Source organism: Petaurus breviceps, unplaced genomic scaffold, assembly GCF_028583685.1.
Source record: "Petaurus breviceps papuanus isolate PSGF00001 unplaced genomic scaffold, PetGlider_PUasm1.0 90760, whole genome shotgun sequence".
NCBI classification, from domain to species: domain Eukaryota; kingdom Metazoa; phylum Chordata; class Mammalia; order Diprotodontia; family Petauridae; genus Petaurus; species Petaurus breviceps.
Window position 1 is genome coordinate 7,200,612 of NW_027187338.1, and position 15,036 is coordinate 7,215,647.

At 41.1% G+C, this 15,036-nt stretch overlaps 1 protein-coding gene across 11 annotated transcripts in view; it reads left to right on the forward strand.

Annotated features, from left to right (window-relative positions):
- MACF1 (microtubule actin crosslinking factor 1) overlaps nucleotides 1–15,036 on the forward strand; it is a 410,697-nt gene that overhangs the window by 236,893 nt on the left and 158,768 nt on the right. For all 11 annotated transcript variants that reach the window (XM_069068000.1, XM_069068006.1, XM_069068005.1 and 8 more), the window contains 9 exons: nucleotides 894–1,072; nucleotides 5,709–5,847; nucleotides 6,329–6,522; nucleotides 9,514–9,676; nucleotides 9,816–9,899; nucleotides 11,155–11,262; nucleotides 12,138–12,236; nucleotides 12,788–12,940; nucleotides 13,454–13,542. In XM_069068000.1, the coding sequence (XP_068924101.1) occupies nucleotides 894–1,072; nucleotides 5,709–5,847; nucleotides 6,329–6,522; nucleotides 9,514–9,676; nucleotides 9,816–9,899; nucleotides 11,155–11,262; nucleotides 12,138–12,236; nucleotides 12,788–12,940; nucleotides 13,454–13,542 (1,208 nt within the window). The remainder of the gene's footprint in view (nucleotides 1–893; nucleotides 1,073–5,708; nucleotides 5,848–6,328; nucleotides 6,523–9,513; nucleotides 9,677–9,815; nucleotides 9,900–11,154; nucleotides 11,263–12,137; nucleotides 12,237–12,787; nucleotides 12,941–13,453; nucleotides 13,543–15,036) is intronic.

Below are 15,036 nucleotides of genomic sequence, written 5' to 3' on the forward strand. Positions count from 1 at the left end.
ACCTACTATGTGCCAGGCACTGTACAAAGCTCCAGGGATACAAAAATAAGAAAAAGACAGTCCCTGCCCTCAGAGAGCTTACAGTCTAATGGAGAAGGACAATACACAAAGGGAAGTTAAAGGGAGTGTGTGGTGTGCCAGAGGGCACCTTATCCAGGGGGCGTGAAAGCAAGCAGAGCAGAGAACATGAAATGAAGAGTTGGCTGGCAAATTCTGAGCCCTCTGTAAAGAGAGGCTTTGGGAGGAGAGGGGAGGGACAGCTGAGCATGCTGAGGTGTGAGTGTGGAAGCAGAATCAGTCTGCGTGATGGTGCAGTTTCAGGTGACAAGCTTAGCCTGGCATAGGGGTGGTAACCTCCAGTTTCCCCTATGCATGTCTTGTCTGTATGTAGTTGTTTGCACATTATTTCCCACATTCGATTGTGAGTTCCTTGAGGTCAGAGACTGCCTTTTCTTTGTATCCTCAAACTTAGGACAGACAGTGCCTGTCCCATAGTGGGCACTTAATAAATGCTTGCTTTGGTCAATGAAGGAGAGATCTGAGCTGGGACAGAATGGATGGGAAAGATGTAATAGGTCAAGGGGAATGTCATTCCTCTGCTTCTCTCATTAATGCTTAATAAAGAATGAGAAACCCATGCAATTTGGTTAATATCTGAAACACTTCACCATGATGAGCCTATGTTTTTCTAAGTCTATTTTTGTAGTATCACCCAGAGTCTTATTGTCCAGGCTGAATCTAAACTTTGAATTAAAAAGTTAATTTGCATCTTTCCTTAAGGAGAAATAAAAAGGTGGGTGGAGAGAATTAAATCTGTTAAATCCCTATTAGTTGTTTTTTTCCTATTATTTATTAGGTTTTTTTTCTCCATTTTTATCTCTGGTTTCTGATAGCATACACAGGAAGATCTGAAGCAACTGAAGTCTGATTTTGACAACATTTCTACAAGATGTAAAACCTTCCTCCAGCAGTCCCCATCAGGGTCCAGTGTTCCAACCCTTCGCACAGAGCTCAACCTTCTGGTGGAAAAGATGACCCACGTGTATGGTCTGTCCTCTGTCTACTTGGATAAGTGAGTGAGCTGGGACTTTGATTCTAGGCGCAACAGTTTGGAATGGGATCAGCAGCAGAGGGTCCTTATGCAGTATCTTGACCTTGAATCGTTTAGGAGAAATCCAGGAAGATCTGGGGGTGTTCAGAGCTTTGGTGATCCTAGCTTTAGGTAAAGAACAACTACAGTCTTTAGTTCATAGCATACCAAGGAAAGGGAAGTCTAAGGCCAGCTGCTGGCTGAATTTGAGAGGTGTGGCAAAAAGCTCTTGATGGTCATTTCATTATATTTCTTTAAATGATTCAGTAAAATCACTGTGAGTGACATCTTCCCTTTGCTTAACAACAGAATAGAAGATGACAAAGTTTTAATCATAGCCCTGCACTCCAAAAGCTTGTTTCCATCTTGTTGACCCCTCAGCTCTTTGTGTGGAAGAACAGTTCTTTTTTTTAATTTTTATTTTAAAGCAATTGGGTTAAGTAACTTGCTCAAGGTTACATGGCCAGTTATTTCTGGGTGTGGTGCTGAGTATCAGATCCCGGATTCAATCCCACATCATCCCAGTTCTAGGGCCAATGCTCTTACTCACTGCGCCACCTGGCCATCCCTAAGCAATTGGGGTTAAGTAACTTGCTCAAGGTTACATGGCCAGGTGTTTCTGGGTGGGTGCTAAGTGTCTGAGTCCGGATTCGATCCCAGGTCATCCTGACTCAGGGGTCAGTGCTCTTACTCGCTGTACTACCTGGCCGCTCCAAGAACAATTCTTAAATCTGTCATTTAATACTAATTCATTTATCTTCTAGACTCTCATTCTTTTCTCCCCTAAGTCTGTAAGTACTGAGTTTTTCACTATAGACATACATTATAAAGTGCTCTCTCTCCACAACCACTCTGTGAGGTAAGGAAGCAAGTAGTATATTGTATCTCCATTTTATAGATAAGGGAAGCCAATTGAAGTGATCCTTAGTCAAGGTGCTATGGCCTACACAGTAGGCAGGGCCTGGCAGGGCCAGGAATTACAGCCCAAGTTTTCTGACTCTGGCTTCAACATTCTTTCCACTACATCATTTGTGTCTCCTCAATGTCTTTGTGTGGCATATAGGAAGGTCTTAGTCATCATGGACCTTGGAGATCTGGGTGATCTGTTTGAGACAGTCACCTTTGTTGAGGCTTGGAGTTATTGTGTCCCTTGCCCTCCTTATTTTGGGGATTGTTTACCTAATCTAGGTGTCACAGGACTTCTGTACTCTTCCTCTCCATGACTAATTAAGCTGGAATGTTTACCCGCTTGACAATATTTGATCTCTCTTGCTTCCTTAGTTCTGTATACTGCTTAACATTTTAAAAAATGATATATTACAAACAATACTGGACATCAATACAATCAGACTTGCTTTACAACCACTTTCAATTAGACAGGTGTGATTCATGACATAAAATGTCATAACCACTCACATTTTACTTCCTCTAAGTCTTCCTCAGAGTGTGTTTATCCATTCTCTTTCCTTTTATATAGTTGAATATAACTTGTTCATCTACTTCTAGGTGGATTTTTTCCTCCATATTATTTTTTATATAGATATATTTTTATTTATTTCATTCAATATTTCCCAAGCATATGTAAAAAATTTTTTAAATCATTTTTTAAAATCTTGAGTTCCAAATTTTCTCCCTTCCTTCTGTCCCCAACCCCCCAGAAGGCAAGCAGTTTTATATAGATTATACATGTGAAGTCATACAAAGCATATTCCTATGCCATGTTCTGCATTTCTTTTTTATTTAATATTTTAATTTTTACTAATTACATATAAAATAATTTATAACATTTGTTTTTGAAAATTTTGAGTTCCAAACCTTCCCTTCTTCCCATCCCTCTTCCCTGAGAAGGCAAGCAGTTTGATATAGACCATATATGTGCAGTTGTACAAAACATATTTCCATGTTAACCATCTTCTGAATTATTTCTTAAAGGCTTTTTTTAGTATTCCTTATAATAATTGGCATATTTAGAGAATAGTATTAGGGATTTAGAGCTGGAAGGGACCTTACAAATCCAACCCCCTATTTTATAAATCAGAAAATCAAGTTCTAGAGAAGTGAATGTATTTGTCCAAGGTCACATAGGTATTAAGTACCCACGTCCTCTGATTCCAGATTCAGGTCTCTTTCCCCAACACTACACTGTTGGGGACCTGAGAGTTCCATTCTTATGTTCCATTCTTCATTTTTATAAATGACTTAGATTGAAGAAGGTATTATCTCATGCTTTGTTCAGCATATAAACACTCATATTCATTCTTTAGACAGTGTAGTCAACTCCAAACTGCATCTGAACATTTCCTGCTTGGTTAATATTCCAGTTATATCTGTGTTGCTGTGTGTCCTAGGTTTCAGGGGTTCCTGGATACAGGGTCAGTTATGCAACCGAAATTATCATGCTTTACTACAGCTCCTCTTTGCTTAATAAATAGGTAATATGATCTATTTTTGATTGAATGTGGCTATCTTTACCTTGGTTGAGCAATGATATCAAACATAGATATCAGTCAGACTAAGACAATGTGCTTCACAGGGCCACTGATAGCTGTCATGTGTTTTTAAAGTGGATACACACATACCTCACTGCTTGTCTGATTTCTTTGAAACTACCGTGACTTTGTAGCAAAGGTAGTTCTTATTCAGATATTGCTGGGAGGAGCTCCTCTTCACCTTGGCCCTGCGAGGTAGTGGAACATCTAGAGTTCAGGGACCTCGGGGAGAATACTGGCTCTGGGACCACAGGCTGTGTGATAGTAATGGCAATTAAAGATTCCCCTGTATTGGCTTGGTTTTCAAATTGATTGTGTTAAAACCCAGAGTTTGTTACTGTAATACCAAGGAAAGGCAACTTCCCAAGGTTCAAAATACCAGCATAGGTGCTCTCCATTTTATTCAGTGACAAACCAAGAACAGAGAAGTTCAAAACATGACATCATTCAAAATACAGCATTTACTAAGTGTGATTAAATAATCTCCAAGTACTACCCCACCCCAGGACCTTCCAATCATTCAATTACAAAGTCTCTGTTCTAAATACTTCTCCACCCCTAGGCTATACCTTCATTTAGTCCACCACAAAGCCCCTCTTCTCAAATGGAGATTAGTTTCCAAACATAAGTAAAGTACATTCACTTGTTCAACCATAGAACACAAAAAGGTCAAAAGTTCCCCACCCCTGGATCACAATTGAATCTACCCCAGAGTTACATCAAGTTTAAGCACAGCACTTAATACCCAGATGGAGGTCTTTTCTTCATCTTGACACGAGGCAAGTTCTCAGCAATCTTAGTTCCTGGGGAGACAAGGCTTAGCAAGGCCATAAGATACATTGCCAGTCCCTTCATTAATTCATCCTCTGTCTGTAGAACAGTCCTAGAACCCCTGAAAACATTAGCAAAACCCTCTCCCAGGATTTCTGTAAACATACAACAAGAAAATCCTTCTTCAGGGCTTCTGAACCAACAGAAAGGTTCCCAGACCCCTGCAACAACAGCACTGTCCTTCACCAGTGGACAGTATTCACTCTCTGTCTGCAGGACAGTCTCAGGATCTCTTAGCCAACAGCCAGGTTCCAGGACTTCTTCAACAAAAGGACTGTCTTTCACCAGTGGACAAATCTGGCAAAACAACATCAAAACAGACAGACAAAGTACCAGCAAAACAGCCATGTCTCCTCAGTCCTTGGCAGCTCAGGGGGCAGGTCTCAAAAGTCCAGGGCAATTCAAAGTGGCACTCAGCAATGCTCTCCGTCTCTCTCTCTGCCTCCACGAGGTGCTGCTTCCAAAAAGTTCTTCTGCCTCTCTCTTGTCTCTCCAAATCTATGTCACCAGCTCCTCCCAGTTCAGGACTTTCTTTTCACATCAACAAGCCCATCCCACAGGTGGGATTAACAAACTCTGGGTTTTAACACAATCAATTTGAAAACCAAGCCAATACAGGGGAATCTTTAATTGCCATTACTATCACAGGCGGTGGCTAAACCTTTGTGGGCCTCATTGTCTCCATCTGTAAGGCACACAGAATACCGAGACAGTTTTCCTTGTAGTGTTGTTATAGTTGTGGGAAATGTGTTTTGTACACTTTAAAACAGTATATACATATGGATAGTCATTGAGGCTGAGCCTGTGTTCCAATGAGAATAGAATCTCAGTTTCCTCAATCTCTAAAATAAAGAGGTGGGACTAGATTATTACTAAAGTTCCTCCTAGCTCTCAAAAAATAGAAAATCCCATGTTTTGTTTTGTTTTACTATAGGATTGATAAAAACAATGCAGTGATCTACTAAGGGAAGTTGCAGAGTTCTTGTTTTCAGAGGATAGGGATTATTAGACTTGATTTCATTGATATAGGGAACTCCTGGAGGAGGAAACTCCCTCTATCAATATGGGTTCATACCTTCTCTACCACTTCTGGCTTTAGGGAGTTGCTCCGAGCACTGAGAAGTTTAGTGTGTGCCTGAGGCAGTCAGGTCATTTTGGCTCCAAGGCCAGCTGTCTCTCCATGACATCCCATTGCCTCTATAGAAATGTCAGTTGTTATTATTTCTCTTCCTCTCTGTATACTTTGTGTATATGCATTTTAGAACTTACAGTGCTCTTTTCTCCGTTATCCCTGGCAGACTAAAGACGGTTGATGTCATAGTCCGGAGTATCCAAGGAGCTGAGCTCTTAGTCAAAGGATATGAAATCAAGCTGAGTCAGGAGGAAGCTGTACCCTCAGATCTCGCAGCTCTGCAGTCTCACAGGGCTGCTTTAGAGGTTAGTCACGATGACTCTTCACCATGGCTTCACTAACATTGTTAAACTTGGAACAGTAATGACAGCGATGGTTCTTGGAACTTAAATGAATGGCTCCAAAAGGAGGGAGATTTCAGTGTCTGTAGCTGGAAAGATGTGACCTTCTTAGACCCTGATATTTTTTCAATGCCCCCCAGCCTACAGGGCCGTTATTGGAGTCTTTGTTTTTGTTATTTCTGACAAGGCACATTCATGGGACTGCTTTGTTGCCCAGTGGGCCTTCAGAAGAACATGAGCCACAGCCTAGTTTTTTTTCCTAGTTATGATTACAGAAACATCTTCATGGCTTAGCTCCTGAACTGTGAATACAACCTGGGACCATCTCTCAGCCAAATCTGTGTGTTTTTCAATGGTTTCCTTGGCTTACAGAATCTGTATCTCACTTCTTGGGAATAATGTTAAGGCTGCCATGCCATGACTAACCATCTATATATTTTTGTAGCAATGGCTCAATGATGTAAAGGACAAGAACTCGGTTTTCTTGGTGCTGGATGAGGAAATTGCCAAAGCCAAAATGGTGACAGAGCAGCTGTACCGCCTGACGCCTGAGCGCAGCCTGGACCTGGAGCGGTGCCAAGAGAGGGGGGCCCAGCTACAGGAGCGCTGGCACAGAGTTGGTGCCCAGATAGAGAGCCGGTGAGTAGGAGGCCTCTCACTTTCCCTGCTCCAGAACGTTGAGAGTATAGATGGGTTAACTACCAGGAAGTTCTGACCCCATCTGGAAGGGAGGGAGGCTGGGAGAATCGGGGGGAATGAAGATTTTGGAAAAGGGATGGAAATGACCTAGCACTACTATACCAAAAAGAAATACCCATCTCATAGTGAAGATACCTAGAATGCCCTTCCCAGTGGTCAGCAGCCTTTTCTAGACCAGATACCTCATCACCTGTATGCTGGTTGCCTTGCAGTTGATAGGGAATAAGCATGTAGGCTGGGCCTATTAAAACTTACTGACTAGGATTTTCTAACCCATAACATTTTCTTAAGGCCCAAATTATTGTATCACCTTAAAATAAAAGCATGAACCTCTTTTCAGAGATCCTTTTTCCTTTCAGTTACCATAATTTTTTCCTAGTTTGTGCTGACTTCAGTACCTATAAAATCTATTTTTTCTTTTTTTTTTTGGAAGGGGGTGGGCAGGGCAATTGAGGTTAAGTGACTTGCCCAAGGTCACGCGGCTAGTAAGTGTTAAATGTCTGAGGCCAAACCCTGTGCTAAAGTGCTGAGGATACAGAGAGAGACTCAGAATAGTTCTCATCCTCAAAAAGCTCACAGTCTAATGGGGGAGACAGCAAATATATGCAAACAAGCTCTATACAGGATTAATAGGACATAATTAACAGAAGGAAGCCATGAAAATTAAGAAAGGTTAAAAGAGATTTCTTGTAGAAGATAGGATTTTAGTTGCCTAAAGAAAGCCACGGAGGCCAGAGGCAGAGATGAGGAGGGAGATCACTCCAGGCGTCGGCCAGCCAGAGAAAATGCCCCGAACCAAGAGATGAAGTATCTTGTTCATGGAATAGCAAGGATCCCAGCATCACTTGATTGAAAAGGGTATGGTGAGGAGTAAACCATAAGAAGACTGAAATCATAGGAGTGAATTAGACTTTATGGGGCAGCTAAGTACCGATGCTGGGCCTTGTGAGTTCAGATACCAGCTGTATGGCCCTGGGCAAATCACTTAACCCCGTTTGCCTCATTTGCAGAATATGTTGCAAAAGGAAATGGCAAAGCATTATCTCCAGTATATTTGTCAAGAAAACCCCAAGTACCGTCACAAAGAGTAGGACGTGACAAAAAAACTGAACAACAAATTTTGAAGGACTTTCAAGAATAAGCAGAGGAGTTTGCATTTGATTCTGAAGGTGATAGGGAACCACTGGATTTTATTGAGTAGGAGGGGTGATGTGATCAGACCTACACTTTAGGAAAATCACTTCAGTGGTTGAATGGAGAATGGATTGAAGTGGGGAGAGACCTGTTATTGCAGTAATCAAGGCGGGAGATGATGAGGGCCTGCACCAAAATGGTACAAGTGTCAGAGGAGAGAAGGGGGCATATTCTAGAGATGTTGCAAAGGTGAAATCAGCAGACCTTGGAAACAACTTGGATATGGGAGAATGAGAGCGAGGGGTCCATGATGACACCTATTTGTGAGCCTCAGGGACTGGGAGGATGGAGTTACCCTCTACAGTAGTAGAGAAGGTAGGGTTTAGGGGAAAAGATAGTGGGTTCAGTTTTGGACATATATAGTTTAAGATATCTACTGGACATACAATGTGAAATATCTGAAAGGTAGTTAAAGATGTGAAATTGGAGGTCAGCAGAGAAATTACAGCAGGACAGACAGATCTGATAATCATCATCATAGAGATTGTAATTACTTGGGAGCTGATGAGATCAGCAAGTGAAGGTAGTATAGAGGGAGAAGAGAAGAGGGCCCAGGACAGAGCCCACATGGACACCTGTGGTTAGAGGGCATGATCTGGAGGATGATCCAGCAAAAGAGAAAGAAGGAGCAGTCAAATAGGTATGAGAACCAGGAGAGGGTTAAATCCTAAAAACCTAGAGAGAAGATAGTTCCAAAGAGTGATTTACAGTGACAAAGACTGCAGAGAGGTCAAGGAGAATGAGGATTAAGGAAAGGCAGCTTGGGTTTGGTAGCTTTGGGCTAGGTTTGAATAGGGAGGATTGGCCACTCTATTGAGACCAGGATGTATATATATATATGTATGTATGCATGTAAATATGTATGTATATGTATATATGTATACCCACACACATATAGGTCAGAGGAGAAGTACTTTACAAGGATTGAATCTTCTACACAGGGTAGGTGGAGTGAGTTCCTGTGGTACTTACTTTGATACTTAGCTAGATCAAGGTTCTTGTTAGTGTAGGGCTTCTTTCCACTGGTGCTCTTAATTGTTCTAGAAGTGACATACTGAATAGGTATGGTCTGTTAGGCATGTCCTCACTGGGCTAACACAGAGAACCACTATTGTTCATTTACCTTATGCAGTATTGAGAGTCCCAATCCCAATGTATAGGTCAGGATTTTAGGAGTATAGATGAAGACAACAGCTGCTGCCTGACACTAGGAAATAATCTCATGTGAAATACAGAATTCACCAGGTTTGTGGTGGACTACCAGGCCAATGATGTGGTTTCAAGGATTTATCTGTCTGTTGCTGCTACTTTTAATATCTCAGAGTAAACAATCACTTGAAGAGGTGGCAGCTAATTGAAGACTAGCCATTGCTGCTTCCTTAGTCTTGGAAAATGGAAGCTATTCAAGCCTCTGAATTTTAAGTCCAAACACCTGGATTCAAATCCTGGTTCTGATGCTTGAGCTATCTATATGACCTTAGACAAATCATTTCTCTTTTGTGGCTATCAATTTCCTCATCTATAAACTGAGGACATTGAATTATATGATTTCTGAGGTTCCTAGCTCTAGTTCCCTATCCTACCATCAAATGAAATAGTCCATTGCCCTCACTCTTGGATCTGTGATCTCTGTGGACCTTCCTATAGGTGGCCTGGCTCAGAGAGGAAAATAGCTTATTCTTGGGATTATATAAACCCCAAAATGCATGATGATTACTAATTCCTTTTTGCTTACAGACAATCTGAACTAGAGAGCATCCAAGAAGTGCTAGGGGATTACCGGGCCTGCCATAGAGCACTCATCCAGTGGATTGAGGAGACTACTGCTCAGCAGGAGGTGATGAAGCCAGGTCAGGCAGAGGATAGCCGAGTGCTATCAGAGCAGCTCAGCCAGCAGACTGTGAGTATAGCACTTCTTCTCTTTTCTGAATAAATTGATTTGTTGCATTTTTCCAGGACAGAGGAGAAATATGGGGAAAGCTGTTGGGAACGACTTCTTTATAGTAATTTATCAACTAAAATGTGAAATTTTGTTATAGGCTCTGGTTGCAGAAATTGAGAGGAATCAGGCAAAACTAGACCAGTGTCAGAAGTTTTCCCAGCAGTATTCTGCCAGTGTGAAGGTAACTATGCATTCCCTAACAGGAACTAAAATATCTAAGGCCTGACCTTGTTACCCATGGGTCTCATTCATTAGCAAATTAAAAAACAAAAATTCTTCTTGAAAGAGGTCCTATCTCCTTTTGATTTCATGGGATTTCTCAAAACAAAAATTCTTCTTGAAAGAGGTCCTATCTCCTTTTGATTTCATGGGATTTCTCTTTTGGAAGGGAGCTCAAACATTATCTAGTCTAATCCCTATCTCAAATAGGTAAATTCCTCAGCTCTGTCCAAAAATAGTGATCTTACAGTTTCTACTTGATACTCTTCAATAATTGTGGACTCTGGGGCGGCCAGGTAGCATAGCAAGTAAGAGCACCGACCCCAGAGTCGGGATGACCTGGGATCGAATCCGAACTCAGACACTTAGCACCCACCCAGAAACACCTGGCCATGTAACCTTGAGCAAGTTATTTAACCCCAGTTGCTTAGGGGCAGCCAGGTGGCTCAGTGTGTAAGAGCAATGGCCCCAGAATCAGGATGACCTGGGATCGAATCTGGGCTCAGATACTTAGCCCCACACCCAGAAATAACTGGCCGTGTAACCTTGAGCAAGTTACTTAACCCCAATTCCTTTTAAAAAAAAAATTGTGGACTAACTACTTATTAAGGCAGTCCATTTTTGGACAACTCTTTTTGGAGAAGTTCTGCCTTATAATGACCTTCCAAAATTTGCCTCTCTCTAATTTCTACCCATTGGTTTTAGCTCTTCCCTTCTGAAGCCAAGAACAGTTTAATAGCTCTTCCATATGTCAACCCATCATACTTGAAAATAACTGTCTTGTCTCATGACAAGTTTTCTCTTCAGTTTACTTCACCTCTTTGTCTTATCATGTAGTTTCAAATCTCCTCTCCATGGTCATTACCTTTTTCTATTCACACTCTAGCTCTTCAAGGTCTAGAGCTAAGCATGGCATTCAGGACAATATCTGCTCAGATTATAGGACAGTGGAACGGTCTCCTCCCACTAGATATGCTATTTCTTCATGCAGTCTCAAAGTATGTTAGTTCTTTTGGAGTTTTTAATCAGATTCTTGGTATAGAATGAGCTGACATATGTGCAGGCCATGAGAGTAGACTTTTTCTTGTCATCATTTGATGACAGAAAAATTTTGGAAGGCTCCATGGAAGAAGTGAGTTTTTTGTTATAGAGTTATTAAAGTCTTAGGTGCAAGGAATGAATCTCTATACTTTCTTCTTTTCCCCTCCTTCTTCTAGGACTATGAATTGCAACTAATGACATACCGAGCTTTTGTGGAATCTCAGCAGAAATCTCCTGGGAAGCGCCGGCGCATGCTTTCCTCATCTGATGCCATCACACAGGAGGTGAGAGGTGATGGGCTGGAGTTTTCCCCCTTTTGTCTCTGAAATATCTACACCTCTCTGAGGGGTAGAGTCAGGAGGGAAAGAAATTATCCATCTGATGGGAGAGTTGGGTTCATCTCTCCTTCATTGCTCACTGCAGAACCTACGTACCCCCAAAACCTTTTCTATTGAATATGAAAATTGACCCTTCACCAGTTTGGTGTTGACATATATAAAATACATGTATGTGGAGCTCACTTGGGGTAGGTGGGGAGGAAGCTTGACTTGTGTGTGGCATAGTTACATGATTTGGTATCTGGCCCACCTTTGAGGAGGAGAGGAAAGGGATTGTTCTGGTACCATCCACAGCCTTGCTGGGAGAGGAGCAGATAGTGTCCAGAACACAAAGTTTGGGTAGGCGCTCTTCTAGCCTTTATGAGAAGTGTTATACCTGTCTGCCTTCCCTCAAGTATCTTGATCTAGGGGCATGAAAAGGTGTTTGCCTGCCTCCTGTCAAGGGGTGGGGTCACCCATGGCTTATACTCAGCAGCTTAGTCTTTTCTCATAAAAGGCCATACTGATTAGGAAGTAAACTCATTTATCCAAGCAAAACAGCAAACAAAAGTTAGAGAATAGACTAGAATAGACCAAAGAATCCATAATGGTAAAAGAACTCTGACTGGAAGTGAGAAGAAGGGGAATTACCTCACTAAAGGAAGCCCTCTGAATTCTCAGCTGGTTAGAAATCATGTCCTTTTACACATAGTATAGGTCATAGAGCTATTCCTACTGAAAACTGCCCCACTCTTGGGAGGAAGCAGTAATACACTTACTTGCTATAGGTATTTTTTAAATGTCTGGCCTAAGATCTACATAAATCATTGTTTAAAATGTAGTTCATGGACTTGAGGACTCGGTACACAGCCCTTGTGACCTTAACAACCCAGCATGTGAAATATATCAGTGATGCACTTCGGCGATTAGAAGAGGAGGAGGTGAGTATAGTCTGACCTGCTTTCTCTTGAAAGGACAATTAAAAACCATATTTTTAAGGGGGAGAATGTGTAGTCTCCCTGTAAAAGCAGTGGATTGAGAGTCACAATATCTTGTTCTGGGACTGCCATTGACCCTAGATGCTTCTTTTTAACTTCTTTTTATCTCAATTTCTCCACTTGTACATTTGAAATTATTGTGGAAATGGATACAATGTTGTTTTTGTGGGACTTTTATCAAATGAACAAATAATTTATGGAGTTCTATTATGTGGTAGGCACTCTTCTTTGCAAAATGTGCTATCCCAAGTAAATGATTTGTTGCCAACTCCTGTCCTTTAAATCTCCTGGTCCCAAATCCTGTTACACAACTAAATGAATACTATAAACTTTCACCAAATAGTTTCTGAGTATTAATTGATTTGATTGGGGCATGGGGTTTTTCAAATGCCCAGTAATTCACTAGTTGAATTAGCTTTGCTATAATAAGTCTGGGTCAATACAGTGTAATAACAGCTTTGATGTCAACTCTGTTCCTCTGTTTTCCATTCTAGAAAGTAGTAGAAGAGGAAAAGCAGGAACACGTGGAGAAGGTGAAGGATCTTCTAGTCTGGGTGTCTGCCTTAGCAAGGAGCCCACAAGGAAAAGCCACCTCATCCCAGAGCAAAGAATTGATAGACATTGAAAAATCTATTTTAGAACAACAGGTCAGTGATTCTGCCATTGTCCTGCTCTAAAGTAACAGATCATGTTTATTATGATAAGTAACAATTCACACATTACAGACTCAGACTCACAGGTTGTTAGAGTTGGAAATGATCTGATAGATCACATCATCAGATGTCTTCATTTTTCAGAGGAAGGAACTGAAGGCCAGCGAGGAGGAGAGTTGATTTGCACAGGGTCTAGCAAGTAGCAGAGCCAATATTTCAAACACAAATTTTTTAACTCAAAGTCTAGCATTCTTTCTGTTATACCACATTATTACCTATGCTCCATCTACATTGTGACTTTTGACCTTAATAATGTAGACAATACCCCCTCTATCCTAGACCCAAAGGGAGTCAATTTTAACTTGGAGGTGGTACAATCACTAATCTACACCACTAGGCTAAGTATGGCTCTTTATATATAATGTCTTTACATTTTAGGGTCATTTCAGTTCTTTCTATATTCTTCATATCCTTTGGGTCACAAGATTTAATTTTCCATTCATGTAGGTTCTGACTGAAGAACTGGCAACCAAAAAGGAACAAGTATCTGAGGCCATCAAAACTTCACAAATTTTCTTAGCCAAACATGGCCACAAGTGAGTATGAATGAATGGATGAATGAAGCATGTATAAGTGCTAAATGTGTATTAAGCATGTGCCAGGAACTGTCCTGAGCACTGGGAATACAAATATGAAAGGAAACTGTCCCTGTCTTCAAGGGCCTAACACTCAAATGGGGAAGACAATCTGTGTAGGAAAATGATGGCCAAGAAAGGGCCTGAGAAGTCACTGGGGTGATGTAGGTGACTTATATGTTCTTTCCAGAGGCAATGATAGTTTTGTTCTCATAGTAAGAGGTGATGGCAGGATGGGAATATAGAAGGTGAGATCCCAACAAGTTCAGAGCTGAGTTGCTGAGCTCTGGCCAGGGCTGGGTTGTCGTGGCTCCCCAGTAGCGTGTCACTTGCTGTCATAGGTGCCTAAGTATAGGAAACTGGAGAAGATACCTCCATCTGGAAATTAATCCATAAACTAATGATAGCCTCACATTTCTCTAGAGTTTGATTGGGTTTAGACATTATAAGGGAAGCTTCCCAGTAGCTTAGAGGTATAAGATTATTCCCATTTTGCAGATGAGCAAACTAAAAGTCAGAGGTTAAATGACTTACTTGCGCTTGGCAACACAGTAAGTTTCAGAGTACAGATTTAAACCTACACCTTCTTATTCCAAATTTAATGCTCTTTTTACTGCCCCATGCAGGCTAGGCACATAGTAAGTATCCTGAAAAAAAAAATTGACCAGTTAAAATCTAGATCAGGTTTTCTTAAAGGGAGCTAAGGGTAGATTTCAGGACACATGCATGAAATTGGATAGAAAAAAAGTTCTTTATTTTTGTTAACCTCTAATTAAAATTTAGGATTTCCTTCATTTATTTGAAAGCATTATTCTGAGAAGGGGTTTAGAGGATTCACCAGATGGTCCAACAAGGTCCAAGCCACAAAAAAGTGTAAAAACCCCTGCTCTCTATGGAGAGCAGTCTGGTTAACCAAAATGTTCTGTTGGCAGTTTGATTCCACCTTAGTCTGATCCTGGAGTGAGGCCTTTTCATGTCTGTGGTCTAAGGGAAAGGGAACAAGCATTCATTAATCATCTACATACTATGTGCCAGGCACTGCATTTGGCACTTTACAAATATCTCATTCAATTCCATGACTTTGTGAAGTAGGTACTGTTATTATCCTCATTTTACAGATGAGGAAACTGAGGCAGAGAGGGGTTAAATTACTTGTCCAGGTCCACACCGCTAGTAAATGAGGTCGGATTTGAACTCAGGTCTTCCTGACTTTTCAAGTCTAGCCCTTGCTTTCTCTACTGTTACTTGTTCTAGGTCCTTAGACTGTTGAATTTCAGAAAACAGAGAGAAATGAATTGTATATTGATAATCCAGAAGCATAATTGTGACTTCAAGAGGCTGATTTGTGGCCAAAAGCTTCGAGTTATTTTCATCAGATTATAGTCTTTAGCAGAGTTTGAAGTTTTTAAGAGCAGACCTGGGTTCTTCTGTAACTTCATCATAAGCCTCTCCTTG